The sequence below is a fragment of the Notechis scutatus genome, chromosome 16 (genome assembly GCF_049901735.1).
Source record: "Notechis scutatus isolate UNSWTSFEM ecotype Mainland chromosome 16, rNotScu1.2, whole genome shotgun sequence".
In the NCBI taxonomy this organism is placed as follows: Eukaryota; Metazoa; Chordata; class Lepidosauria; order Squamata; family Elapidae; genus Notechis; species Notechis scutatus.
In genome coordinates, this window is record NC_142024.1 from 2,023,862 (window position 1) to 2,050,224 (window position 26,363).

Genomic DNA, 26,363 nt, shown 5'->3' on the forward strand with positions numbered 1-26,363 from the left:
TTTGGCGTCATTGCAGGTGGACGAAAGAACTTAATAATAGCCCGCCGTCTCGTGGCCATTTTGCGCATGGCAGGTGGAAGAAAGAACTTAATAATAATAGCTCGCCATCTCGTGGCCATTTGGCGTCATTGCAGGTGGACGAAAGAACTTAATAATAGCCCGCCGTCTCGTGGCCATTTGCGCATGGCAGGTGGAAGAAAGAACTTAATAATAATAGTCCGCCGTCTCGTGGCCATTTGGCGCATGGCACGTGGAGGAAAGAACTTAATAATAATAGCTCGCCATCTCGTGGCCATTTGGCGTCATTGCAGGTGGACGAAAGAACTTAATAATAGCCCGCCGTCTCGTGGCCATTTTGCGCATGGCAGGTGGAAGAAAGAAGTTAATAATAATAGTCCGCCGTCTCGTGGCCATTTTGCGCATGGCAGGTGGCGGAAAGAAGTTAATAATAATAGTCCGCCGTCTCGTGGCCATTTTGCGCATGGCAGGTGGAGGAAAGAAGTTAATAATAATAGCCCGCCGTCTCGTGGCCATTTTGCGCATGGCAGGTGGAAGAAAGAACTTAATAATAATAGTCCGCCGTCTCGTGGCCATTTTGCGCATGGCAGGTGGAGGAAAGAACTTAATAATAATAGTCCGCCGTCTCGTGGCCATTTTGCGCATGGCAGGTGGAGGAAAGAAGTTAATAATAATAGCCCGCCGTCTCGTGGCCATTTTGCGCATGGCAGGTGGAAGAAAGAACTTAATAATAATAGTCCGCCGTCTCGTGGCCATTTTGCGCATGGCAGGTGGAAGAAAGAACTTAATAATAATAGTCCGCCGTCTCGTGGCCATTTTGCGCATGGCAGGTGGAGGAAAGAAGTTAATAATAATAGCCTGCCGTCTTCGTGGCTATTTTACGTCATTGCAGGTGGAGGAAAGAAATTGCACAGCAATAACAGCCTGCCACCTGGTGGAGGTTTTTCGTTATGGCAGGCGCAGGGAAGGAATCGCAACAGTTAATTTAAATAAAAATAATCAGGTTACAGATCTGGCGAAATCCGACGAGGGATCTTACTCTGCGTCCCCCATCACTCTAAGGGGGAAAACGGGGTGAAAATCGACCTCAAATTACATGAAAACCGCGGTTTTCAAAGTCTATGGGAACTTGCATTAACAATAATAGCCCGCCATCTCGTGGCCATTGTGCGTCATTGCAGGTGGAGGAGCTGTTTCAAAAATTGGAAAGTTTACTGATAAAAAGAAAGTGTTGCTAATAAAAAGAAAAAAACTCAGGTTAGAACCAAACTACCTTGCTAATTTTTTTTTAATCTGCCAGAATGAATCCGAATTGAGCAATCTTGTCTGCTTCCAACAATCACTTTTTGCTACGTTTAATTCAGGAATTTTCAGTGTTGTTGTAACTTTGAATAGTCCGAAATCCAGGATTATCTGTAATGTTTTTAAGCTCTTTCAATAAGGTCCTAAATTCTCTTCGTTCTGATTTTCTTTATATGTTATACAGAATACATATTATTAACAGAGTTGGAAGGGACCTTGGAGGTCTTCTAGTCCAACTCCAATTTCCTCTCATGAATCCCTAAGGTCTGAGAATTCCAGGAGGCCCTTAAAACTGCCTAAGTCCCAAACACCCCCAAAAATATTAATTTGTGCATTCACTTTGAAAGAGAGACCTAAAACACTCCCTTTGGTTCTGTGATCTTCACCAAAATTTGTTTGCTTGAGCTGGTAATTTGGGATTAAGAGCGGTGCCCCGTGGAAAAAAAACACACCACAAATCCCCCCCCTTGTTTTATTCCAGGAATATTCAGGAAAAATAATACCACAACTCAGCCGGCAGTTCATAGGATCGGAGCAAAAAGGGGAAGAGAAATCAGTCACAGAAAGTTGTATAAGTTTGGAGTCATTAAATGGTTTACGGAGGAGGGAAGGGGGAAAAAAGGAGAATTATGTACAAGATTAAACATTTGGGGCCCTTAAAACAGAGGCTGATCTGGGAATCTCTCTATATATAAAAGGATGTGTGTTTTTGTGTGTGTGTGTATTCCAGCATAATGCCTCGAGCAATTTCAACCAAACTTGGCACACAGATTGCTTACTCTCTGGAAACAAGTACTGTGTACCCCTAACACCCCCTCAGGGTGTGTGTGTCTGTAAACATACAGCCTGTTGGGCCTTCAAATGGCTTCTACTGTACCGCCTTAAAATGGATTCTACTGTACAGCGCTGTGGAGTTGCCATGGTAATAGCTTCACATTACTCCAAAAGGTGGGGGAGGCCCTCTCTCTGGTAAGGGGGAAAATCCAACATTACAAATTACATTTCTTCCAATTAATTGTCACTGAAATCAGGGTTTTCCCTTGTCTAAATACAGGATTAGGATAAATAAATACCGGGGCAATGCGGGGTTATTGGCTAGTATTAACTAAAGGGACCCCTGAGGAATTATGGGGAAAAGAGAGCAGATTAAAACATGAGGAGCCTTAAAAATTCATTGTAAAAATTACTCCGTTCCACGGGTTTCTTTTAAAAAACAAGAAAAATCTATAAAAAGGGTAGGATTCAATCCAACGGCGTCCAGTCGCTGACTTCTTTGCAGTTTTTCAATCCAGCTGGATTTTAGGCAGTGGTTCTCCTACAATCCAATTTATTTAAAATAAAAAATAAAGACCAGAGTCTTGGTTCGGTCCAGGAGGCCCGGATACGGTCCGATATCTGGATTATTGCAACTCCCTGGCCCTTGAAATACCTTCCGGTGCTCTGGCATCCAAGCGGGTTGAGACGGGACGCACGTCTGTGGTCACACATCAGTCTCAATGCGCAGCCGTTCCAGGCGCTGCACGTTGCGTTCGACAGCGTTGCGGTTGGTGATCTCCTGGGCGCAGGCTTGCGGGAACCAGCCCTTCTCTCCGTCCCGCAGACGCTCCCCCAGATACCAGCCTGGGAGAAGATGGAGAAGGGATTAAGAGGTCATCCAAAAGTGTTTTTTTTTGTTTTTGTTTTTAAAGAGGCAACTGGACTTTCTTGTTTTTCTCTGAAGAGGTTTCACTTCTCATCCCAGAAGCTTCTTCAGTTCTTTGGTTGTTCTTTGAAGATATTTCGCTTCCCATCCAAGAAGCTCCTTTGGGTTCTTGGATGAGAAACAAACCATCTTCAAAGACAAACCAGAAAGTCCAGTTGCCTCTTTAAAAAAGCACCTTGACCATGACCTGGAGGACTGAGTGTCTCCATAAACAGGTAAAAAAAAATGAATTTTTGCTAAAGGATGTAACAAACCATTTAAATCATGGTTTGGAGGGGGCGAAGGATGTAACCTATCAAGCTACGATCCCCTAATCTAGTTTTTCTCAACCTTGAGAAGTGTGGACTTGAACTCCTTCATCTTTTAAAGGTGAGTTTTAGAACAGGAGGTCAGCCTGCATTGCATAACGGATAAAAAAAATATTATTCTGGCTTTTGCAAAAAAAGGGGAATGAATGAATTCTGCCTGCATCACTGGGATCTTTCTCTAGCCACTCACCCTCTTCCTGATTCAGGATAAGGACAACGTCGGATTGCTGGAGCGAAATCTCATCCGCCTGCTTAGCCAGATAGGCTCTGGTGATCTCTACCTGTTGGAGTGCTGGCCAAAAAGAGAGAAAACACACTCAAGAGCATGAGCCAATGCCAGGCAATATAATAATATATTTTTTTAAAAAAAATGTATGCCAAAAACTCTGAGAGGCACAGCTTGTTTTTTTAAAAAAGACTCAATACTGGAAGATACACTCGTAGCATTAAATCAAGACGTGGAATATAGAAGATAGAATAACAGAGATGGAAGGGACCTTGGAGGTCTTCTAGCCCAACCCCCTGCTCAAGAAGGAGACCTTTTCAATCCATCCATCAATCAATCAGATTAGAGCTGGAAGGGATTTCGGAGGTCTTCTAGGTCTTAAAAGCCTCCAGTGAGGGAGCACCCATAACTTCTAGTGGCAAGCTGTTCCACTGGTTAATTGTTGTCACTATTAGGAAATTTCTCCTTAATTCTAGGTTGCTTCTCCACTTGGTTGGTTTCCATCCATTGTTTCTTGTCCTGCCTTCTGGGGCTTTGGAGAATAAGTTGACCCACGCCTCTTCTTTGGGGCAGCCCCTGAGATATGTCACTCAGAAGTTGTCGGTGCTAAGGAGAAACATCCTAACAGTGAGAACAATTAACCACTGGAACAGCTTGCCACTAGACCTTGTAGGTGCTCCATCACTGGAGGCTTTTAAGAAGAGACTGGACAGCCATTGGTCTGAAATGGTCTAGGGTCTCCTGCTTGAGCAGGGGGTTGGACTAGAAGACCTCCAAGGTCGCTTCCAGCTCTATTCTGATTGATTGATATGTTTGAGCAGGGGGCTGGACTAAAATACCTCTGAGGTCCTTTCCAGCTGTATTCTGATTCTGAAAAGCATCAGCATCTACATCTACAACTACATCTATCTCCATCCATCCATCCATCCCTCCATCTATCTATCTATCTATCATCTATCTATCTATCTATCTATCTATCTATCTATCTATCTATCTATCTATCTATCTATCTATCTATCTATCTATCTATCTATCTATCTATCTATCTTCTATCTATCTATCTATCTATCTATCTATCTATCTATCTATCTATCTATCTATCTTCTTTCTCTTTATCTCTATCTATCTATCTATCTATCTATCTATCTATCTATCTATCTATCCATCTATCCATCTATCTATCTATCTATCTATCTATCTATCTATCTATCTATCTATCTCTATCAATCCATCTATCCATCTATCTATCTATCTATCTATCTATCTATCTATCTATCTATCTATCTATCTATCTATCTATCTATCTATCTATCTATCTATCTATCTCCATATCTCTATCTATCTATCTCTATCAATCTATCTATCCATCTATCCATCTATCCATCTATCCATCTCTATCTATCTATCTATCTATCTATCTATCTATCTATCTATCTATCTATCTATCTATCAATCTATCTATCTATCATCTATCTATCTATCTATCTATCTATCTATCTCCATATCTCTATCTATCTATCTCTATCAATCTATCTATCCATCTATCCATCTATCCATCTATCCATCTATCCATCTATCTATCTATCTCTATCTCTCTCTCTCTCTATCTATCTATCTATCTATCTATCTATCTATCTATCTATCTATCTATCTATCTATCTATCTATCTATCTATCTATCTATCTATCTATCTATCTATCTGACCAGGAGGAGGAGCACGGAGCCTAATTTTCTGCAATGGACAAGACAAGACAGCCTCTCTGTCTCTCTCTCTTTCTCTCTCTCTCTCCCACACACACACACACACACATTCTTCTGTTTAAATCCTGAGAACAAAAGGTCAGGAACATTTTCTGAACGTCCCAGAACAACACAATCCTTCTCACACTCCCAGGGCCGGAAAAGCCTCTCGCCCATGTGCTGATTTTTATTTTTATTTTACTTTTTTATTTTGCAAAACACGGAATTCTTCGGAGCTGCTTTCCAAATTCTTTGCTCGCTTCTCATTTGGACGAAACAAGTCAGACTTGGTGGTGGAAGCTACGAAGAGAGAGAGAGAGGGGGGGGGGCAAAACAGCTGCAAAAGAACATCTGGACCAGAGCCCCAGTTAAGAGTAAAATCTCCTGCCCTTAAAAGGATCTTAGCCTCAACGGGAAGAGACGGGGAAATTGCGTTGATTCAGCTCCACAAAGGACTTTTCGGCTCTCGGGAGTCCGTAAGCCACAATCGATTATTTGGCTTCGGTCGGTTCCCCCAAAGCTGTGCTTTTCATGCATTGTGACGGGGGAGGCCAGATGCTTCCCTGAAAACACGACCTACCCTGAAAGTAAGTCCTAGCTTGATTTTTACACGTCAGCCCAATATAAGCTGTGCACCCCAAAATAGGCCCTAATTAAGATCCCGCCCACTGCAGGGTTGCTGGCCACAGTAGAAGAGATTCCTAAAGGCCTCTCACAGTGAAAAGGAGGCCAGGGGGTGATGCATGCAAGTGAGGTTACTCGGTGGATGACATGCCCCCAAAATAAGGGCCTCCCTCCTGCTTGGGCAGGGGGTTGGACTAGATGACCTACAAGATCCCTCCCAACTCTGATTATCTGTTAAGACCTGGTGCCCTTTTTTTGGTGGCAAAAAAATAGTATATAAGACAGGGTCTTATTTTGGGGGAAACACGGTAGGTGAAAAGTGCATAATTGCTTGGAACAGGTGGATTAGGAGGAGAGGAAAAAAAAAACATTGCATTTTATTTCGCAAAATGGATCATTTTCTTTTTCCCTGCTGGGCTAAAATTGAGACTAAAATTGAGCATTTCTTTTGGACTCACCTCCTTTCTCTGCTGTGCTGGTTTCTTTCTCTTCTCGGTGCATCAATGCGCTGATCCATCGGGCCCTGTCGCTTCTGCACGGAGCAAAGGGGAGGGGTTTGTGAGCGGGTCGGAATAAAATGAAACCCCTAAACCCTGGATTTTATGGTGTTCTGCAATTTGGATCCAGATTTTGGGGTGGGGGAAAGAGAAATCTGGAAGATTTCCCTCTCTTTTCCTCCAGTTCAGAATAATATCTTTTAAAAAAAAGAAAAAAAAGAATAATATCTACCCTCAAGACGGTGTCCCAAATTGGGTTCAAATTTCAAAATCTGCTCTGGGATCTCTTCGTGGTCTCCTATCTGGGGAAGGGCACAGGCTGGTTGGGCATTCAGAGGAAGACCCAGGCCCATCCCCTCTTCATTCTAGGGCACACAGGGAGGAGTGGATAAGGGAGAAACGTGAATGGTGTGGTCTACAGGGGAGGAAAGGGCCCTGATCCCCTTCATGGGCTGCAGCTGGGAGGACTGTTTAAAAGGACAAATTGCGCATAACCCAGTGCTGGAAGCAAAGAGTGAAATAATTCTAGTCTTTCAGTTCTTATCTGAGTTCTGGCTCCTTCCCAGTGTGTGTATTTCAATATCTGTGGACGTCTTCAAGCCCTTATCCTGCCTTGTCTTATTAATTGCTTCAGTGTGGTTTGTGTTGTTGTTTTTTCTATTTATAATTTATATGTATTTTGAGTTTGAACGGCATTTCTTCCTTTTCACAACTGTTTGTGGGAGAGTTTTTTGTCTCCAGTCAATGATAATAATTGGACCGTTGAAGCCAAGTTGAAGGAATTAAACTGTTTTTGTGACTTTGTTGCTTTTGTATTCCATCCTGGGTCATCACAAACTGTTTCAGCACCGGTCAGTTGCCAACTTTTTTCTCGCTTGGAATACTCACCGCGATTCTGCAGCCAGGACGACTTCCTCCGGCTTGCCTTCATTGTCCTTCCGCAAAGTGAGTTGGAAGAGGTGGCCGCTGCGACCGAGGCTGGTCGGACTGTCTGGGGTTTCGATCTTCTCGACCGTGAGATGTTCCAACATGGAGTAGGTGAGGACAGCATAGCTCTCCTCGCTGACCCAGAAGAGGAAATAAAATAAAAAAGATCAAAAAAGGGGAAGGAGTTGAGTGACGGATGCAATTTTTATCGCATTTTGATGCAAAATTTATATCATTTTACGCATTTTTATGCAAAAACCAACATTTTTCTCCAAGGGGAGAAGGGCATTCTGGGAAATGAAGTCCACACAGGGGCAAGTGGAGAAAGCTGAGCAACGAAGAACAGACAAGTGTGCAAATGACAGACAATTATTTACACTATTTCATCTTTCAACTCTCCAGTCCACAGACGAAGCCAGGAAAAAAAAAACATGGTTTATTGCGGCCACAAAGATTCAAGGATGCCCAAGGCTGAGGGCAGGAGGAGGCTAAAGGCTTCCCACATTCCCACCTTCGCAACAAACTATTATCTGAAACCTGGCTTTGTTTCAGGAAAGCTGGCTTGTTGGAACCATGAGTGACTTAAGGGCCTGATTCCCAAATCCTGGTTTGTTTCTGGTTGGTTTTTACGTTCCCTCAAAGCTCTAATAAAATCTCTGATCAGCCAGGCCGAGAAGGGCTTAAAATAATCCTGGTTTAGAAACAAGGAAATCAAACCAAAGCTTGAGAAAAAAACCTCCCACCTTTCATTCCAAAAACTTTGTCGTTCACGTTTCCTTGAAGCAGATTAAAAACCCCAATTTTCTTTTCTCATAATTAAATGGATGCAGCGTCATATACGAGCCATGATGAAGAAGCACCCCCCAAAACTTGGCCAAATTGAGGAAAAAAAATCTATCTTTTTCTGAATTTTGATCGTGGGGTTGTAATCCAACGGCCGTAAGCGTGAGTTTCATAGCAAAGCACATGGTTATCGAGCTAGTAGGTTATAATAATGACGTATTATACTTTAGGTTTTTTTTCTGTATTTTTAGAACTTTTTTTAAAAAGCACTCATGCTTTTTTTCCTCCCCTTCGAGAACATACACACAAATATATAACGGTCATAGGGGTGAAAAAAGGGTCGTAAATATTTTTTTTTCACTGCCATCGCTTTGAACGGTCACTAAACAAACTATTGTAAGTTGAGGACTAACTGGAAATAACTTTGCTCTTCTTCTTCTTCTTCTTCTTCTTCTTCTTCTTCTTCTTCTTCTTCTTCTTCCTTCCTCCTCTTCTCATTTATTATTGTTATTATTTTATTATTCTTCTTCACACAGGGACCATTATTACTATTACTATTATCATTACTATGATTATATTATTATTATTCATTGCACAATCTATTATTACTATTATTATGATGATTATCATGATGATTATGAATGAATGATCAATGGACGGTCAGGAAGAGCCAAGGATTCTTTTTTTTTTTGCGTTCACCTTTTTTTCTTGGTGATGATCAGGACGTCGTTGAAGACAAAGAGGTAACAGATTCCCCGCCCGGATCCCTTCCGAAAGATCCCGCCGTCTTCGGTTGGAGGGAGACAGACTCCGCCCCTTTTCAACAGCCAGCGGGAGGTTGAGATCAGTGGGAAGTTCTGAAAGAGGCAGAAGGTCGGTTCGGCTACGGGGTCAAACTGTCCGCCGAGACCATAAAACCACAGAATCCCCTGAAAGGGACCTTGGAGGTCATCTAGTCCAACCCCCTGCTCAAGCAAGAGACCTTCAACCATTCCAGACAAATGGCTGCCCAGTCTCTTCCAGTAATGGAGGCACCGCAAATCCTTCTGAAGGCAAATCCTTCCATTGATTAATTGAACCTATTCCCACCCCCGTTGCCTTTTTTTTGGGGGGGGGGGGGCTGCGAGCGAGGTTTGCGAAGCGAGCCAAGCTTGAGCCACGAGAGTTTCCTTCCCAGAAGCCCTTGGGTGGAAAGATCTCACCTTGACTTTGCCAAAATCCAGCTGGTTCTGCAGACTGCACATCTGTTCCGTCCTTTCCATGGTGTGAGCTCCTTCGTTGCACTTCTTCACCACCTGCCAAGACAAACGAAAGAAGGGATGGATGGATGGATGGATGGATGGATGGATGGATGGATGGATGGATGGATGATATATATATATATATATATATATATATATATATATATATATATATATATATATATACAGTCAACTCATAAAATATTTCTATGGTCTTTTTAGAGTGGCCAACAAAAAGGGAGGGGAGGGGTTTGAAAGAGCAGTGCGGCAGCTTGGAAACTGAAAGCGCATTCCATTGATAGCTTTTCAAAGGTAGTAACTAGGCGACTGAAGTTTCTGCCGGGCAAAATTCTAACTGGAGAACGTGATGGATGACTCTGGGCTATGGACGGGTCCCATTGGAGAATATGAATTAGGATACACCCAGAGGGTGGGGTGGAACCAGGGTCAAGGGTGACGATTAATGATGTGCCTCAGAGTCGGCTACACCCAGGCAGTGCCGGCAGCTTAACTCCCAATAAATCCTTTCGAGGCTTTGGAAGTTTGGCTCGAGAGTCATGATTTCATTGGGGGGAACTGCCGGAATCCTGACATATATTTTATATAAATTTATTATTATATACTATATATATGTATATACTCTGAGAAGCACAGAGGCGAAGACACAAGCCTGAAGATGATGAATGAGACTTCATCGAAACGTTGCCTAGATACTTCCAATCTTACGCGGGAGAAAACCCGAATAACCAAAGATCCACATATATGTGTGTGTGTGTGTATAAAAAATAAAAGTAAGCCAAACTCCCATTAAGTCACCAAAAGCTATTCTTGTTTTCCTTTCCCTTCTTCCCAAAAGAGCCAATTTATCCCCCCCAAAAAAGCCATTTCTCTCTTTTCCGCACCTGTTGGGAGAACCTACCTTGCTGATGGCCTTCAGAGCTTGCGTGGTGGCTCGGTACGCAGCTGTGTTCACTGGGGTTTTTTGACAGACGGTCTGAAATGGGGGAAAAAAAAGGGTTCTTCCAATGTCACCCCCCCATTTTACAGATGTTTGCAATGCCTCGTTTGTGGCTCCTGATGGGTTCAGGGCACATCTGGCGTAGCAGGGTGCCAAGAACCAGCCAAAATGTTTGGATATCTAAGGGACTTCCGGGTTTGGGTAAATATACCACCACTGTAAGGTGTTTTTCCTATTTTTTCCCCTTCCTTCCTTCCTGCTTTCCTTCCTTCCTACTTTCCTTCCTTCCTCCCCTCCTACCCATCCCTTCCTTCCTTCCTGCTTTCCTTTCTTCCTACTTGCCTTCCTTCCTCCCCTCCTTCCTATCTCTTCCTTCCTTCCTGCTTCCTTCCTTCCCTCCTTCCCATACCTCCCTTCCTGCTTTCCTTCCTTCCCTCCTTCCTCCCCTCCTTCCTATCCCTTCCTGCCTTTCTGCTTTCCTTTCTTCCTACTTTCCCTCCTTCCTTCCTCCCTCCCTCCTTCCCTCCCCTCCCAGTTTCTATACTTACTCAGTTTACTTTGCTAATCTACTAACCATACTCTTCAAATGTATTATTAAATAATGTGTTAACTGTACACTTAGTATTACTCTACTAAAATAAATTTTTGCTCCAGACCAGGGGTTGGACTAGATGATCCCCAGGTTCCCTTTCCACCCTAAGATTCTATGCTTATAAATCAGATATTTAGAACACTAGCAGGATCTTAACATTTTCTATGGAATGAAAATGATCGGATGAAGCAAGCAAAATGCGAGCCAGGGACCCGTCACGGCTGCGCGGGCTGGAACCGTTCCTCACTGAGGACTAGCGGCACAGCTCGTTCCCGAGGTTCGGAGAGGAGAGGGCCGAAGAGCCCCGGTTTTACTCACATCCAAGAGGAGGGGCAGCCGTGTCACCCTCTGCATGGGGAGGATGAGGAAGGAAATCAGGGGCAGGCTGCCGCATTCCGGCATCTGTTCAATCCGCTTTAAGGACTCCTTAAAGGCGACGTTGGAAGCTCTAAAAACAGAATTGGAAAAACAGGATTAATTTTTTCCCCCTCCACAACCAAAAAGCCATTTCAGGGGGGAAAAAACAAAACAAAACCCTTTCTGGACAAGCCTTCTCCTACGACAGCACCCTCCTTTCTTTTAAATCAATGGATCAATCCGAATAGAGCCGGAAGGGACCTTGGAGGTCTTCTAGTCCAACCCCCTGCTCAACCAGGAGACCTTAGACAGGGTCACCTGGCAACTTTAAGACTTGTGGACTTCAACTCCCAGAGTTCCCAGCCAGCAAAGCTGGCTGAGGAACTCTGGGAGTTGAAGTCCACAAGTCTTAAAGTGCCAAGGTTGGACACCCCTGCCTTAGACCATTCCAGACAAACGGCTGTCCATAACGGAGACTCACCCCTTGCATACCTTTTCCAGTTTTTCAACAACAACAATGCCTCCAGTTACCCTAAACTTTAGCAGGATTAAATAATTAAATTGTACCCATCCTGCTCTTTTCCCCCCCAGGGTTGCAAAATCGGGATTTGGAAAACGGCTGCAAAATTGTAGCCTCGCTCGTCCAAGAGCCAAAGGGGTCTCCACTCAACTCACAGAAGCTTCTGGAGGGTCCTTTGCTGGTAGACCTCGTTGGAGCAGTAGATGACGTAGGGGTGGAAGTGTCCGGAGGCGTGCGCTTCCACCACGTCGCTGATGTCCGGAATCACCACGTGCTCCTGGTGCCTCTTTTCCAAATCCTCAAAAAAGCTAGATAGACACACAAACACACACACACACCCCAAAAAAAATCTCGTGAGAAGCTCACAATCACCCACCCTACAATGAAATCCTTAGCAGGGATATCGGGCACATATTATCACATGTGGTGGAAGTGCCCGAAAGCAAAATAGTAATAATAATTGGATGAAAATTTCATACGTGGTTAGAAAAAATAAATGCTAAGACAGCATACAGATTATAAAATGGAACTATTTCTCTTAGGCAGAATACCAGAAAAACACGATAAAGGGAATTTATAGTTGATATTGCGTGTTTTGAGAGAAGCAAGAATTGTCTGGGCACGACACTGGAAGAAGGAGGAAACCCCTACAGAAGATGATATAATTAAAAAAAATACTAAACGGTGCAAAAATGGACAGACTAACGCTGAAGATAAAAGAAAAGGAAGACACAGAATACGATGAAACATGGGATTTGTTTTATCCATGGTTGGGTAACAGAGGTAGAAATTAGGACTTAAAAAATATTTCCCCGCAAATAAGGCCTTGTCTTATATTTCTTTTTTTGCTACCAAAAAAGGCACCAGATCTTATTTTCGGGGAACGTCACCCACTGACTAAACCCCAGCCTTCTTCCCTCTGTCCTCTAAAACTGACCTCTTGCTGACCGCCAAGATGTCCCCCACGTTGGAGAAGAGGTGATGATGGTCCATCTGGGTCATGGTCTCCTTCAACTCGGCTGACTTCAGGAAATGCTCCACCAGGATGGTCAGGCTATGGAGGTAGGAGTACTCGGAGGTGATGATCTCAAAGATGGCCTGTGTGTGTGTGGGGGGGAGATGGAGAGAAGATCCATGAGGGTGAAGGTGGGCAGAATGATGGTTTGTTGGCGGTTCGTTGAGATTGGTTGGGAGAAAGAAGCCAGTTTGCATTTCTAAGTGTTAACTCGTAAATCATTCCTAGGCCTGTTTCCGAGTTGCCATAAGGAGGAGCCGGGAGCATAGATGAAGGCCAGAAGCACATTCCACGCTTATCTTATGGAGGTTGTAGCCTAGGCTACCGGGTCTTCTGCCCACAAAAATCCTTCATTGGAGAATGAGATTGATGACACCCAGCCCGTGAACGTGTTTCGGTTGGAGAATCTGATTTATGACACACCCAAGGTGTCAACTAAAAAGATATTCCTGTCAGGGTTCCGGCAGTTACTCCAATTAAATCATGAGCCTCGAGCCACACTCCCAAAACTAAAGAGGATTTAAGTTAACATTCTACGTCTGGCACTAATCTGGGTGCAGCCAACTCTGAGATACGTAATTCACTGTCACCCTTGATCCTGCTTTTCCCCACCCCCACCCCTCTGGGTGTATCATCCAACGAAACACGGCCATAGCTAAGAATCATCAATCATGCTCTCCAATTAGATTTTTTTTGCGGCAGAAGCTTCAGTCATCTAATCAGTCTTTGAAGAAAATATGAATGGAAGGAACTTTCGATTCCACACTGCCGCCTGCTCTTTGAAACTCCCCCCGCCTTCTTTCTGTTGTCAACTATAAAACGTGTACACAACATGTTTTATGAGTTGACAATTCCTTTGGTCTTTTTAGCTGCCAGAAAAAGGGAGTGGGGGAAAAACAAGACATTCCTTAAATGCCTAGATAATCACCCTGGCAGCCCAAAGTCATCGGAGCGTTAGAAGGTTATTGGAGAGCATGATGGATGACTCTTGGAGATGGATGTGTCCCATTGGAGAAGTCACATCCAGGGGGTGGAGGGAAAACCAGGGTCAAGGGGGAAATGTATGATGTAATTTAGCATTGGCTGCACCCAGCTCAACGCCAACATGGCCACTTCTAATAAATCGATTTTCTTTTCTCTGAGACGCGGCTAGAGACTTTTGATTTGAATGAGGGTGGATTTGTTGGACCCCTGACATAAGGAGGTGGGGGGGGGAACAGGGTCATAGGTGATACTAAATTACGGGTCTCAGAGTTGGCTTCATAGGAGTTAGTGCCCGCCATGTTGCTCCTAATAAAGATTTTGGATTCTTTTGAAGCTTGGCTCGAGGCTCAGGATTTAATGAGGGCAATCGTCGGAACCCGGACACTAAGCTAGAATCAGTATTGTGGTGGTCTTAGAATGAAGCCATCATCATTGTTAAATTGGAGTTAAGGAGAAGCTGTGTTGGAAGAACCCAACATTGTTTCTCAACCGTGGTGACTTTAAGATAGGTGGACTTCAACTCCCGGAATTCTGGATGGGTGGATAGACTCTCAGAATTCCCCAGGCTGGCTCTTCATCTTTCTGTAGCTCTCCCACCCACCCCAAATTTGGCCCTTGTGGGATTCTCCTGGTGACCCTCAGATCTCCAAGGCCTTTTCCATCCCTTCTTTGGGACGTTGAGTTGGGTTGAAGATCATGAAAGGCCACCAAAGATGCTCCAACATTCTCAAGACCTCCCTGTTTCCCAAGGAGATGGGTGGTCCATATCACACCTTCGCTCACCTCTTGCCTCTTACGTTCTTCCGGGGATATACGGTCCAAGATGCCGGCTTCCAGGACCTGAAGAAGACAAATTCAAGAAATGTTCTCCTGATATCCTAATTCTTCGTTTGTGGGTCTGACGAAAAAGTTCACCAAAGGAAAAAGAGGTGAGGAGATGGGCTTGAAGAAGGACCCTCCATGCTGTAGAAGTTCAGTCCAGGTTCTTCTCCCATCAGGACCCACCAAGAACCCTCCAAGAATTTCTAGTAGAACTTTTAGAGGCCTTCAACTCCTCTTTGTGCTCTCCAGGTGTGCACATTTCAATTCTCAGCTCTGGGGAGGTGAAGACTTCACATCTGGAAAGTCCACACCTGGATAGGGGACAGGCTCAGCCACATAAACTTAAGTTTCCTGAAGCCTCCAGACAGGTTATCCTCTAACCTATCCTATTCCCTATGTTCTACTTTTCCCCCCTAAAAATTTAGGGAAGGGGGGGTCGGAAGGAAAGTTTGGGCTTGTTTTACAAAATAAAAAATAAAAATAAAAGAAGAGGAACGTTTTATTCCACGAGAAACCGGACAAACGGAATGACAAACCATGAAACAGGGAGTGGCCTGGGATAAGGTGTGTGTAAATCAGAGGCAGTCACGTACGTGCCTTACCTTTGTGTGTATGTGTGTATTTCTGTGTGTGCGTGTTTAATTACACAGCCACGCACACATCCGGGAATTTCCAAAGCTTTTGAGTTTCTTATTGCAACACTGGGAACAAAATGCAAAAGTGGCATTTCCTCCTGGCTGATTCAGGAAACGGGGTCAACGGGCGAAGTTCTCTGTGTGATGCCACCCATTTTTTCTCTCCTTTCTTTGAAAAGGCAGGTTGGTGGCTTAAGAGAAATCCGGTGTGTGTTTATTTGGTTTGTGTGTGTGTGTGTGTTCCCTCTGCATTTCAGCTGCCCTTTTGCACCTCTGCCTTTTCCAAAGACGGGAGGGCATTTGCCAAGAGTCCTATATTTTATTTTAAACATATAAAGAATGGCGGCTGGAATCGGGTTTGTCTAAAGTTCTCGAACTCAAGAGAGTTGAGAATTTAGTCAATTTTGAATGGAGAAAATTTTGGAATGTAGTGAATTTGGAGTTTAGCATTTGGAAGAATTTAGAATTGAGAGAGTTTAGAGTTCAGCGCGTTTAGAATTCAGAGAATTTAGTGAATGGAATTTAGAGAATTTGGAATTTAGAGAATTTAGAATTTAGTCAATTTAGAATTTAGAGAAGTTAGTCAATTTAGAATTTATAGAATTTAGAATTTAGTCAATTTAGAATTTAGAGAAGTTAGTCAATTTAGAATTTAGAGAATTTAGAATTTAGTCAATTTGGAATTTAGAGAATTTAGAATTTAGTCAATTTGGAATTTAGAAAATTTAGAATTTAGTCAATTTGGAATTTAGTGAATTTAGAATTTAGTCAATTTGGAATTTAGTGAATTTAGAATATTTAGAATTTACAGTATTTAGAATTTATTTAGAATTTAGAGTATTTAGAATTTAGAGAATTTGGAATGTGGAGAAGGGCACCAGAGACCTGCCTTGGAGTCGAATGGAAGGGAGAGAAGCCAGGGAGGCCAGAAAGGGAATTCCAGGCAGTCCTTGACTTATGACCACAATGGACCTCGATCCAGGCAGCGTCCGCCCCACAACAGAGTACGGAGACACCGGGAGGGAGCCCTTCGCCCGACTGTGTCTTCCCCTCGGCGTTCCCTACCTCGGGCTGCTGGCTCCAGGTGGCGTGGGCAGGGCGGTAGCTTTTCACCACGATGGAGGGCGGCTGTTCTTCGGGAATGGCGTCCAGGTCAAGCAAGTCGTCGTCCGATTCGTGGTTGATGGAGTTGAGGCCCTTTTCTCGGATCTCTTGGTACAAGCGGGGATCTGGCGGAAGGAGAGACGAGGGAGGGATGGATCAAGGAGATCCAGCCACAAACAGTTTTGTGGGTCAACGCACAAGAATATCGGGAGGGTCAGAGCACCAACCACTAGCCACCAACCACAAGGGGCAAAATCTCGGTCTAAATCACAGAATAAGAGTTGGAAGGGACGTCAGAGGTCATCTAGTCCAACCCCCCCCGCTTGAGCAGGAGATCCTAAAGGAATGGTTGCTAAGTCAAGGATTGCCTGCACTGGAATTTCTCCCTTTTACGTCTGTCCGCATCCTCACCGCTCTCTGGCTCTGAATAAAATCAATTTTAAGGGAAGGAAGGGAGGGAGGGAGGAAGGCATAAGGGAGAAATGGAAGGATAGCTGGGAATAGAATAGGTAGAGAGAAAAAAGAAGGAAGGAGGGAAGGAAGGGAGGGAGGGAAGGAGGGAGGGAGGAAGGAAGGATGGAAGGAAGAAAGGAAGGGTCAAGATCGGCACAGGACTCACCATCTTTGAACGAACCACCGTGATGCTGCAGTCGCTTGCGCCCCAATGTTCGCTGTGGGGAAGAAAAGGGTCCCCCCCATCAGTGGGGTTTGCTTTTCCACGGATTCACACACACACATAGGCCTGTCTAAACAGGTTAAATCATGACCGCTGGACCGAGGCTTATTAAAACCGAGATGTTTCGTTACTCCTAAGGCCATCTCAGATAAAATGGTGGTCCAATTTCTTCTTAAAAGCCTCCAGGGGTGGAGCACCCAAGATTGCTGGTGGCAAGGTGTTCCACTGGTGAATTGATCTGGGATTCTAGAATAACAGAGTCGGAAGGGACCTCGGAGGCCTTCTAGTCCAACCCCCTTTTCAGGCAGGAAGCCCTGTATCATTCCAGACAAACGGCTGTCCAGTCTCTCCTTAAAAACCTCCAGGGATGGAGCACCCAAACTTCTGGAGGCAAGTTGTTCCATCCATCCATCCATCCATCCATCCATCCATCCATCCATCCATCCATTCATCTATTCATCCATCCATCCATCCATCCATCCATCCATCCATCCATCCATCCATCCATCCATCCATCTATTCATCTACCCATCCATCCATCCATCCATCCCTCCATCCCATCTATTCATCTATCCATCCCTCCATCCATCCATCTATTCATCTATCCATCCATCTATTCATCTATCCAACCATCTATTCATCTATCCAACCATCCATCCATCTATTCATCTATCCATCCATCCATCCATCCATCTATTCATCTATCCATCCATCCCTCCCTCCATCCATCTATTCATCTATCCATCCATCCATCCATCTATCCATCCATCTATCTATCCAACCATCCATCCATCCATCCATCTCTCCCTACCTCCCCATCTGTCACGTATCTTATCGATCTATCTCAGAATCATAGCATCCTAGGCACCTGGAAGGGACCTCAGAGGTCTTCTAGTCCAACCCCCTGCTCAGGCAGGAGACCCTATTACCATCCCAGACAAATAGCAAGACGGAGCATCCTTTGAGTAGCTACTTGGAACGGTCCCTAAATGGGCTATTTCGTTGGGCAGGAAGCCTGGGAGATGCCCTCAGGGATGGCTTTGAGGGCAACCGATGTGGATGGATGTGCCCATTTTTTGGGGGGGGAGGGGGGCACTCTTTTTAGCCTACCTTGTTCCTCGCAGGAGCCCGGCCAGCCGGGGCCTTGGCATCCCCCAACATGGGCTTGAGAACCCCCACGGCCGGGGGCACCTCAGGTTCTCCGCCGTTCCTCACGCCCTTCATGGCCGCCCGGTAAGACATGCTGCGCAGGTTGCGTTTCAGGATCCCTTCGACGGCGTCCAGCTCGTCGTCAGGCTCGTCCTCCAAGGAAAGGCTGGGCGCCGACAAGCGCTTGGGGTCTCCACGGAGCCCCTCCCTGCCGCCTGCCGCCCCTTCGGAGAAGCTCTGGGGACGGGTGGGAAGCTTAGACTTGGGGTCTTCGGCTAAGCTCCTGGGGATGAGTTGCTGGGTGCCCACCTTGAGGGCGGCCGGGCTCTCGGTGCTCAGGATGATCCGGCGTGGAGTGGCGAGCGGGGTCGAGGGCATGGCCAGGGGGTCGCCATCCTCCAAGGGGGTCGCGGGGGGGCATTTCTCCCGAGGAGACACGCTGTTGTTGTTGGGGGATGGAGGTCCCAGGAGAGGATCTCCGTCCCCCAGAAGGCCGGTTGAGTGCTGTTGGGCCATTTTGAGCCAGGAGAGCCCTAGGAGGAGGGGGGAAAAAGAGAGGTCAACTGTGGTTTAGCCAATAACCACGATGAAGTGGGACCAGTAGAGGTAAACCATGGTTTAGCCAATAACCACGATGAAGTGGGACCAGTAGAGGTAAACCATGGTTTAGCCAATACCACGATGAAGTGGGACCAGTAGAGGTAAACCATGGTTTAGCCAATAACCACGATGAAGTGGGACTGGTAGAGAGGTAAACCGATAATAGACACAGATAGATTACAAAGATGGAGATAAATAATATAATAGCTATAGATAATAGATAGATAGATTACATGGATGGATGGATATAATAGATAACAGACAGATATAGATAATATAGATTATATGGATATAGATGGATATAATAGATAACAGATTGATATAGACTGATAGATATATATAGATATAGATATAGACAGATATAAATAATAGATGATAGATATTGATTGTATAGACAAAGAATAGATAGCAGATATATAGACAGATGGATAGATAAATAATAGATAGATAGACAGATATAGATAGACAGATTATAGAGACATATACAGATAGATGATAGACAGACATAAATAATTGTGAGAGACACAACACCCAGAATTAATAGGGAGACATATATGAAGTACACAAAGATGCCAAGTTTGAGACCTCTGGATTAGATAGATGGATGGATAGATAATAGATATAGATAAATAATAGATAATAGAAGGATATAGATGGATGGATAGATAATATATATAATGGATAATAGACAGATATAGATAGATGATAGATTATAGAGACATATACAGATAGATGATAGACAGACATAAATAATAGATGAGAGACAGATAACTATATAGATAGATATAGATATCTATATCGGAGAAAAAGGACAATTTGGGGCAAGATTCCCAGACCGGATCTGGAAAGTTGGACTTGGAGACGGGACAGGGGAACACAGCTGAATTTTCTTGGCACAAGTGTATACGCTTGCGCACACCCACATGGTCCCAGAAGCGAGTTCGACCGGTCCTGCCACTTTTCCAAAGGTCACTTACAAGTAAGCAAACCCAGCTCAGATACAGAAGCTGTTTTCTCTTTCGTTTGCCCCCCCCCCCCATTTTGCAGAATAAGTATTTAAAAAATCATCCTAAGTCACGTTTTAAAGTACCGGTGTAACTTTGAACGGTCACTGAATGAATGTTGCAAGGCAAGGACCACTTGTGTGTCTATACAAGCCAATTTTGGAGCTTATAAAAACAACGATGAATAAGCTGGTCAGTGAAACAGTGAAGCTTTAAAGCGACTAAGAACTTAAAACAAAACAACGACATCCAAAACTGAAGGCGTTTAAGCAGCCGAAAACTGCCTCCAGGGAGAAGAGATTTCAATAATTAAAAATAACAACAACGGAAGGATTTTAAAGGGGAGAAAGTTTTTCCTTGGGCTGGGAAAAGACTGCGAAGGGTTTTTCACACTCTGTGTTGGTGTGTAGGGGGGAGAGAGAGAGAGAAAGAGGGAGGGAGGAAGAGAGAGAGAGAAAGAGAAAGAGAGAGAGAGAGAAGGACAGACAGACTGAAAGATAAAAGAGACAGAGAGAGAGAAAGAGAAAGAAAGAGAAACAGAGGGAGAAAAACACAATGTGGTAATGCATATTTACCATTCAAACTCAGCACCTCGGTCTGGAAAGTGGCAGGAGAAAATAAGCGACGTCTGAAGGGTGCCCAGTCATTCCACAGCTGGGGTCAAGGATGCAGCCCCCCCCCAAATAAAATAAAATAAAATAAAAATTAAAAAGCCATTTAAACAGGGAGAAAATCGGGGGCCATTCAAACACAACACCCCCCTCCCAAGCAGACCGGAGGAACTAACTAACTAAAACAAGCTCAGGCTAAGCGAGGCACAAACCACCATCTGACTCCTGATTTGCGGGGCTGCGTCTGCCTGCGTGTGTGTCTGTGCAACAACCCAACATTGTTTACAAGAGATGAAATCGGCATGGGGAAAGCCTTGTTTGGAATGGGGCGGCTGGCTTTGGGGCGAGGCCCAGCTGCAACAGCTCTCGTCCACAAGAGTCAATCGAATGGGCGAGTCCTGCTCGCACACAGGAGTTGTGCAATTCTGCACACACCCCGGGCACCTCTTCGAACTTCTCCTTTTGAAGCCCTGCCCGGGGTAGCCCGGGGGGGGGGGCACGGCGGAGAAGTCGCACGTTACTTTGCACCGATGTGGCAATCCAGCTGTTCTCCAACTTGGAAAGGTGGGTGGACTTCAACTCCCAGAATCCCCCAGCCGATCAGAATCCTGGGAATTGAAGTCCATCTGCGTTCAAGGGCCCAAGTTGGAGAAAGGCCGAGTTAAACAACGAAGGGACCACTTGGGAAGAGAGCGACACCCCACCCTTCATTGTCCAACCATCATCATCATCTTCTTCTTCTTCTTCTTTTAACGATCCCATAATCCCTTGCGGGGTGGAGTCAGCTCAACTGAATGGAGGCGAGTGTTTTACTGGCCAGATGCTCTTCCTATCACCAGTGGGGAGTTTTTGTTCGGCAAATATATTCTCATCGTGCCTCTACCTAGAATTGAACTCACAGCCCTCTGATTGTGAGGCAACAGTTCTCTAAGGCCTCCCTTCGTTGTCCAATCTCCGTGCAAAATAATTTAAAATATTCATTTTTCTGCTCTATAGGTACGGCCAGTAGTTGGACGCTAATTGGAGAGACAAGGATTCTTGCCAACTGCAGATCCAGCTAGTTTCCTTGCTAGCAATATAATCATAGTTTGATGTTCTGTTTTTCCAGGGTAATTTTCAACTTCTGGATCGAAGTTATCTCCTGGTGGTCTCCCATCCCCGTTCTTTTTAAAAAAAATTATTATTATTAAACATAACTATAATAGTGTGTTTGTCCGAGTACAGTTATTTTTGAAAAATAGTAATAATATTCATAACATTTATATGTTATGTATAGTATTCATAATATTCATAACATATTTATAACATTAATAATAATAACATAATGTTTGCATATCTATTTTAGTAAATCTTCAACGTAGTTAATCATTTCCTTATGCTTTTATGTTTCTAACTCCTGCTTCTGCTAGTTAGCCATTGATAAAACAAATCCCACGTTAAAAAGTATTTGGGTTTTTTTCCCATCTCCTTAATTTTGAATTTAATCCATGTCTGCACATTGTAATTTTTTTTTTAAATAACATTTTCATCCGTAAGGGTATCTTCATTTTCCCACTGTTGTGCAAACACAATTCTAGCTACACGTCAACGCACATAAAAATTAAACATGTATTCCCTTTATTACACTTTTCTGGTAAGATAAGCCCACAAAAATATTTCTGGCTTTCGATCTTGCTTTACTATCCCCCCACCATGTGTGTATTTTTGTCCAACACTTTTTTTTTTTTCGCCTTTGGGCATGTCCACCACATGGGATAGTAGTACGAAGGCGGGTATCTGATTACATTTCCAACACGTCGCAGGCATGTCCTTAAAACATCCTTGCCAAATCTTGCTGGTGCAAAACGCCATCCGTAAAAACATTTTAATATAGATTTTCTTTTGCAGGCAGTTGACATTTGTCCCTTTATCATTCCATAATCCCACCGTTTCTACCAAAGGGACAATTTTGCCTTGAGCCATTGCGTGGTAGGGACACACACAACCACTGCAGAGGGAGCCTGCATTGTGTTGACCCCACCCTGCATTCCTTCCAAGGCTTTGGAGGGACTCCGATTTGACATGGGACGTGATGGGCAGGTTGAGGCATGGCAGAAAGTCACATGGGTTAGGAAACAACAGCCCCCCCACCCCCCCCAGCCTGAAGATTGGCTGCCTTAGGCCTGCAAACCTTGCTTTCCGCTTCCGTTTTCCTGCCTCGTTTTCGGGCAGTTGGAGAATAAACAGAATAACCGTGTTGGAAGGGACCTCGGAGGTCATCTAGCAGGAGACCTTAGACCATTTCAGACCAATGGCTGTCCAAGCTCTTCTTGGAAACCTCTAGGGTTGGAGCGACAGTACATCATTATCCATAAATCAATCAGAATAGGGTTGGAAGGGAGCTTAGAGGTCATCTAGTCCAGCCCCCTGCTCAAACAGGAAACCCTAGACCATTTTCAGACCAAATGGTCGTCGGCTCTTATGAAAAAACCTCCAGTGTTGGAGCAACAATATACAGGTATCAAATCCATCAGAATAGGGTTGGGAGAGACCTCAGAGGTCATCTAGTCCAACCCCCTGCTCAAGCAGGAGACCTCTTAGACCATTTCAGACAAAGGCTGCCCAATCTCTTCTTGAAAACCTCCAGTGTCGGAGCGACAGTATAGCGTTATCAATAAATCCATCAGAATTGGGTTGGACGGGACCTTAGAGGTCGTCTAGTCCAACCCTCTGCCCCCCCTCCACACTCTCCATCCTAAAGCCCCGCTTGGGGACCTCCTGCAAGAGAGAGGGGAGGGGCAGAGGAAGGGGGGGATGCCCCACTGCCCCCCCCAAATCAACACCTGGAGACCCTCCCACCCCGTTCTCCAGGGCGCTTCCCCAACCGTGCGCCCCTCTCCAAACGCGCCCAAGCTGCTCACCTGCCTCCCTTTGGGGCCCCGGGTGGGCAAGGAGCGCGCAAGGCCCGGAAGCGCGCAGGGCGAGCCCAGCGCAGGTTTGCGCGGAGGACCCCGCCCGGCGGGGAGGCGGCTCCGGAGCGCACCTGTCCCGGCGCCCCGCCCGCCCTTCTTTTCTCTTTCTTTCTTTTTTTCCCCTTCGCGGCTGGGCGGGGCGGCGAGGAGCCGCTGCGGAGTCGGAGATCCGGAGGGAAGAATAGATCCTCCCTCTCCACCCTCCCACCACCGGTAGTTGAATGGATCTGCCCAGGCGGAGAATGGACCTCTTCAGGTGGAGAATGGATCTCTTCAGGTGGAGAGTGGATCTCCAGGTGGAGAGTGGATCTGCCTAGTTTGAGAGTAGATCTCTCCAGGTACAGAATAGATCTCCAGGTGGAGAATGGATCTCTCCAGGGGCAGAATGGATCTGCCCAGGTAGAGAATGGATCTGCCCAGGTGCAGAATGGATCTCCAGGTGGAGAATGGATCTGCCTAGTTGGAGAGTAGATCTCTCCAGGTGCAGAATAGATCTCCAGGTGGAGAATGGATCTCTCCAGGGGCAGAATAGATCTGCCCAGGTAGAGAATGGATCTATCCAGGTGCAGAATGGATCTCCAGGTGGAGAGTGGATCTGCCTAGTTTGAGAGTAGATCTCTCCAGGTGCAGAATAGATCTCCAGGTGGAGAATGGATCTCTCCAGGGGCAGAATGGATCTGCCCAGGTAGAGAATGGATCTGCCCAGGTAGAGAATGGATCTATCCAGGTGCAGAATGGATCTCCAGGTGGAGAATGGATCTGCCTAGTTGGAGAGTAGATCTCTCCAGGTGCAGAATAGATCTCCAGGTGGAGAATGGATCTCTCCAGGGGCAGAATAGATCTGCCCAGGTAGAGAATGGATCTCTCCAGGTGCAGAATGGATCTCCAGGTGGAGAGTGGATCTGCCTAGTTGGAGAGTAGATCTCTCCAGGGGCAGAATGGATCTCTCCAGGTGGAGAAATAGATCTCCAGGTCAAGAATGGATCTCTCCAGGGGCAGAATGGATCTCTCCAGGTGGAGAAATAGATCTCCAGGTCAAGAATGGATCTCTCCAGGGGCAGAATGGATCTCTCCAGCTGGAGAGTGGATCTGCCCAGGTGGAGAGAGTCGCTTAACAACCATATGACTCACTGAACAGCTGCAGCCATTCGCTTAGCGACCATGACCAGAAACAGTCACCCAACGGGGGTCAAAAACTCACTTCCCCAAACGTCTCGCTTTGCCACAGAAACGCTGGGCTCGCTTGCGGCCGTTAAGCTGAGAACTAACACCAAACGTCAAAATTGCTTCAGTGATTCTGGGCTTACCTGCTGGGGAGTGAGATACCTCCCTTAAAGGCCCCGTTGGATGCGGCGGAGGTTTCATTCCGGGGAAACTCGCAGAGGACTAGAAACTTAAACAGATCTCAATTAACCGCGCCTTTTGTCAGGCTCACCGAAATTCCCGCTCTTTCCCACCAGGGACTTTCCATGGGGTGCTGGGCCAGCGGAGCTGAAGAAATCCCAGGTTTCCCCCGCTTGGGGCGAGTCTGGGTTTCAATCAGGGTTAGTTTTTCTCAGCAGGGCATCCCACTTCCATTAGACTCGGAAGAGACCCTGGGAGGTCTTCTAGTCCAACCCCTTCTTCACCTCCAGAAAAGCAGCTGTAATCTTCAGAAGAGGCTTTCCTACAGTGGGTGGTGTGAAAAACTATCTTCATCTACGTCAAAAATCAAATATTTTGTGGTTATTTGGGCGGGGAGGGGGGGGGGGGAAACCTAATTTCCTGGCACTTCCAACTTTTAAAACTGGGTCGCCCTCTGCTGGGCAAAGCTACCAACTGCTGAAGAAGAAAAAATCAGTAAAGGATTTTACATCTATCTATCTATCTATCTATCTATCTATCTATCTATCTATCTATCTATCTATCTATCTATCTATCTATCTATCTATCTATCTCTATCTCTCTATCTCTCTATCTCTCTATCTCTCTATATCTCTATATCATTATCTATCTATCTATCTATCTATCTATCTATCTATCTATCTATCTATCTATCTTCTATCTATCTATCTAAGCCTCTTTTAAAAAACAAAAACAAAATAAAACCCAACGAAAAGTTGGTTAAATAATCACCTTTTTTAAAAAAAAGGGGGTGGGGGGCTCTGGAATGATCCAGGGAGATGCTAAGCCACCCATGCTCAAATTTCAAATGTATTTAAAAAACCCAAAACGATACAAAAATCACATGTCCAAGAAGAGGAGGCCCGTATCTCTTTCTTGTCTGTATTCCTAAATTGGCAGTCCACTTTTACACCTAGGTGGAACTTGAGGGTGAGTTGAGAGGAGGCATCTCTAGGGGGTTTCAACAGCCAGTTTTCCTTCCTTTCCTATATTTCTTCTGAAATATAGAGACAAACTTTGAGGTTGTTTCTTCCTTGGGTGTCTCCAGCCATGTCTGATCGCTCAAGATCTCCAGGGGGTAGTGACTGAACCAAGCCAACCCTGGTGTGACGCTAGCTCTTTGAGGAATGTCAACGCTGGTCTAACAACGGGAGAAGATGGCGGTTGGAGTTGCACTGGTTCTTCTGGCTGGGGAATGCAAGGTGAGTGGCTGGCGGGAGGGTAAAATGTGCAGGCGGATTTGGAAAAGGCATGGGAGAAGGTTTTGGGGACCCCCTGCCAATCAAGACGGTTCTGATTTGATATAAAGAGTTTCTGGTATGGGTCAACAGCCTCCAGGTCTGAAGGTGGCTGATGAGGAAGAGGAGGAACAGCTGGGCCCAGTGTCTGATGCATGGATACACAGAAGGCAGAGGAGAGGAGAGCAGTGGAAATCTATGGGCCGGCCCTCAGGACGGAAGAGCCACCGCTGCTAGCAAAGTCCCACCTTAGCTCTGGGGATAAAAGGCAGGGGGCGGAGATGAATAAACGTGCCAGACAACTACTCATCTCCCTGTCGGGTGGACTTGTTAGCCTGCGGTGAGATAGAAACTTTTTGCCGGCGCTGCCGGCGCTCTTAATAAAGGAATCGTTGG

At 45.3% G+C, this 26,363-nt stretch overlaps 1 protein-coding gene across 5 annotated transcripts; it reads right to left on the minus strand.

Annotated features, from left to right (window-relative positions):
• Positions 1 to 1,778: 1,778 nt before the first annotated feature.
• On the minus strand, positions 1,779 to 25,058 carry ARHGEF16 (Rho guanine nucleotide exchange factor 16). 5 transcript variants are annotated; one of them, XR_015745495.1, is made up of 17 exons: positions 23,296 to 23,440; positions 20,360 to 20,438; positions 18,142 to 18,713; positions 16,975 to 17,026; positions 16,317 to 16,480; positions 14,578 to 14,634; positions 12,733 to 12,893; positions 11,951 to 12,103; positions 11,237 to 11,366; positions 10,288 to 10,362; positions 9,330 to 9,422; positions 8,827 to 8,984; positions 7,306 to 7,479; positions 6,650 to 6,782; positions 6,379 to 6,452; positions 3,521 to 3,622; positions 1,779 to 2,940 (listed from the first exon to the last, which is right to left on the minus strand). XR_015745495.1 is itself a non-coding variant. In XM_087944592.1 (16 exons), the coding sequence occupies exons 3-16, from the start codon at positions 18,694 to 18,696 to the stop codon at positions 2,801 to 2,803; spliced, it is 2,088 nt and encodes a 695-aa protein (XP_087800718.1). In that variant the 5' UTR covers positions 18,697 to 18,713; positions 20,360 to 20,438; positions 24,654 to 25,046; the 3' UTR covers positions 1,779 to 2,800. The 5 variants fall into 5 exon arrangements, 4 of the variants coding, with proteins under 4 accessions (XP_087800718.1, XP_087800719.1, XP_087800715.1 ...); XM_087944592.1 differs by lacking the exons at positions 6,650 to 6,782; positions 23,296 to 23,440 and adding an exon at positions 24,654 to 25,046; XM_087944593.1 differs by lacking the exon at positions 6,650 to 6,782 and having other exon boundaries at positions 23,296 to 23,460.
• Positions 25,059 to 26,363: the final 1,305 nt, after the last annotated feature.

Bases quoted from the DNA above. Each gene is read 5' to 3' on its own strand.
- ARHGEF16 (XM_087944589.1), bottom strand. From the start codon at position 24,711: ATGAAACCTCCGCCGCATCCAACGGGGCCTTTAAGGGAGGTATCTCAC. The intron at 18,714-24,653 runs GTAAGCCCAGAA...CCCTCCTCCTAG, and splicing joins GGTATCTCACTCCCCAGCAG to GGCTCTCCTGGCTCAAAATG. The intron at 8,985-9,329 runs GTGAGATCTTTC...TGCCTCTTTCAG, and splicing joins TGGATTTTGGCAAAGTCAAG to AACTTCCCACTGATCTCAAC.